This window comes from Enhydra lutris, unplaced genomic scaffold (assembly GCF_002288905.1).
Source record: "Enhydra lutris kenyoni isolate GAN:26980312 unplaced genomic scaffold, ASM228890v2 scaffoldscaffold1606, whole genome shotgun sequence".
Lineage (NCBI taxonomy): Eukaryota > Metazoa > Chordata > Mammalia > Carnivora > Mustelidae > Enhydra > Enhydra lutris.
This window is the reverse complement of record NW_019155690.1, coordinates 3,466-4,276: the sequence shown is the minus strand read 5'-3', so window position 1 is coordinate 4,276 and position 811 is coordinate 3,466. Positions and strand designations below refer to the sequence as shown.

The following is an 811-nucleotide window of genomic DNA, read 5'->3' as shown; positions in this document are numbered from 1 at the left end:
TACTTTGCTTTTACTGGGGCGGGAAAAAAAAAGTGCCTACTTAAACTGTCCCGGATCGGTTTTCCCTCCCCGCACTGTCATTTCCCTCCTCGCAGTCAGTGTACGCGAATTCATTTCTCGGCAGCGGAGAAAGGAAAGGGGCATAGGGACATCAGCGATATTCTGTGGATCTATAACTCCCCAAACAGTTCAGTTCCTCCAGGGGCCGCCTGTGGCTGCACCTCGTTGCGGTGAGAACCACCACCCTGCGCTGAAGGTGCCGCCCCTCCGCGGAGCGTCTGCCCTCCCGCCACGCCCCCTACGAATAGTGTTGTGCAACAGCGCTTTTCCTGAGGTCTGGGGTGGCTCTGAAAAGAGCCTTTGGGTTGTGTTGAGCTTCAAAGCAGTTGGCCAAAGAAACTTATTTCTTCTTAGCTGCCGCCTTCTTTGGCTTGGCTGCCTTGGGTTTGGCGGTCTTTGGCTTGGCCGCCTTAGGTTTCACCGCTTTGGCCTTCGCAGGGCTCTTGGGCGCCTTTTTGGGCTTGGCTGCTTTCGCTTTTTTCGGGCTCTTTGCTTTTTTGGCTCCCGCAGCCGCCGCGGGCTTCTTGGCCTTCTTGGGAGTCTTCTTGGCGCTCTTCTTGGGGGCGCTGGCCCCCGCGGCCTTCTTGGGCTTCTTGGCCGCCCCGGCCGCCTTCTTGGGCTTGGCCGCGCCCGCCTTCTTGGCCTTGGGCTTGGCCTCGCCGGAGGCCGCCTTCTTGTTGAGCTTGAAGGAGCCCGAGGCGCCAGTGCCCTTGGTCTGCACCAGGGTGCCCTTGCTCACCAGGCTCTTGAG

At 59.4% G+C, this 811-nt stretch overlaps 1 protein-coding gene across 1 annotated transcript in view; it reads right to left on the bottom strand.

The window, feature by feature from the left end:
• Window positions 1-383: 383 nt before the first annotated feature.
• Window positions 384-811, bottom strand: part of LOC111140463 (histone H1.4-like) — a 680-nt gene continuing 252 nt past the window's right edge. Inside the window, 1 exon segment of the mRNA XM_022492709.1 lies at window positions 384-811. This exon segment is cut by the window's right edge and continues 121 nt beyond it. Within this exon segment, the coding sequence (XP_022348417.1) occupies window positions 401-811 (411 nt within the window). The 3' untranslated portion in view covers window positions 384-400.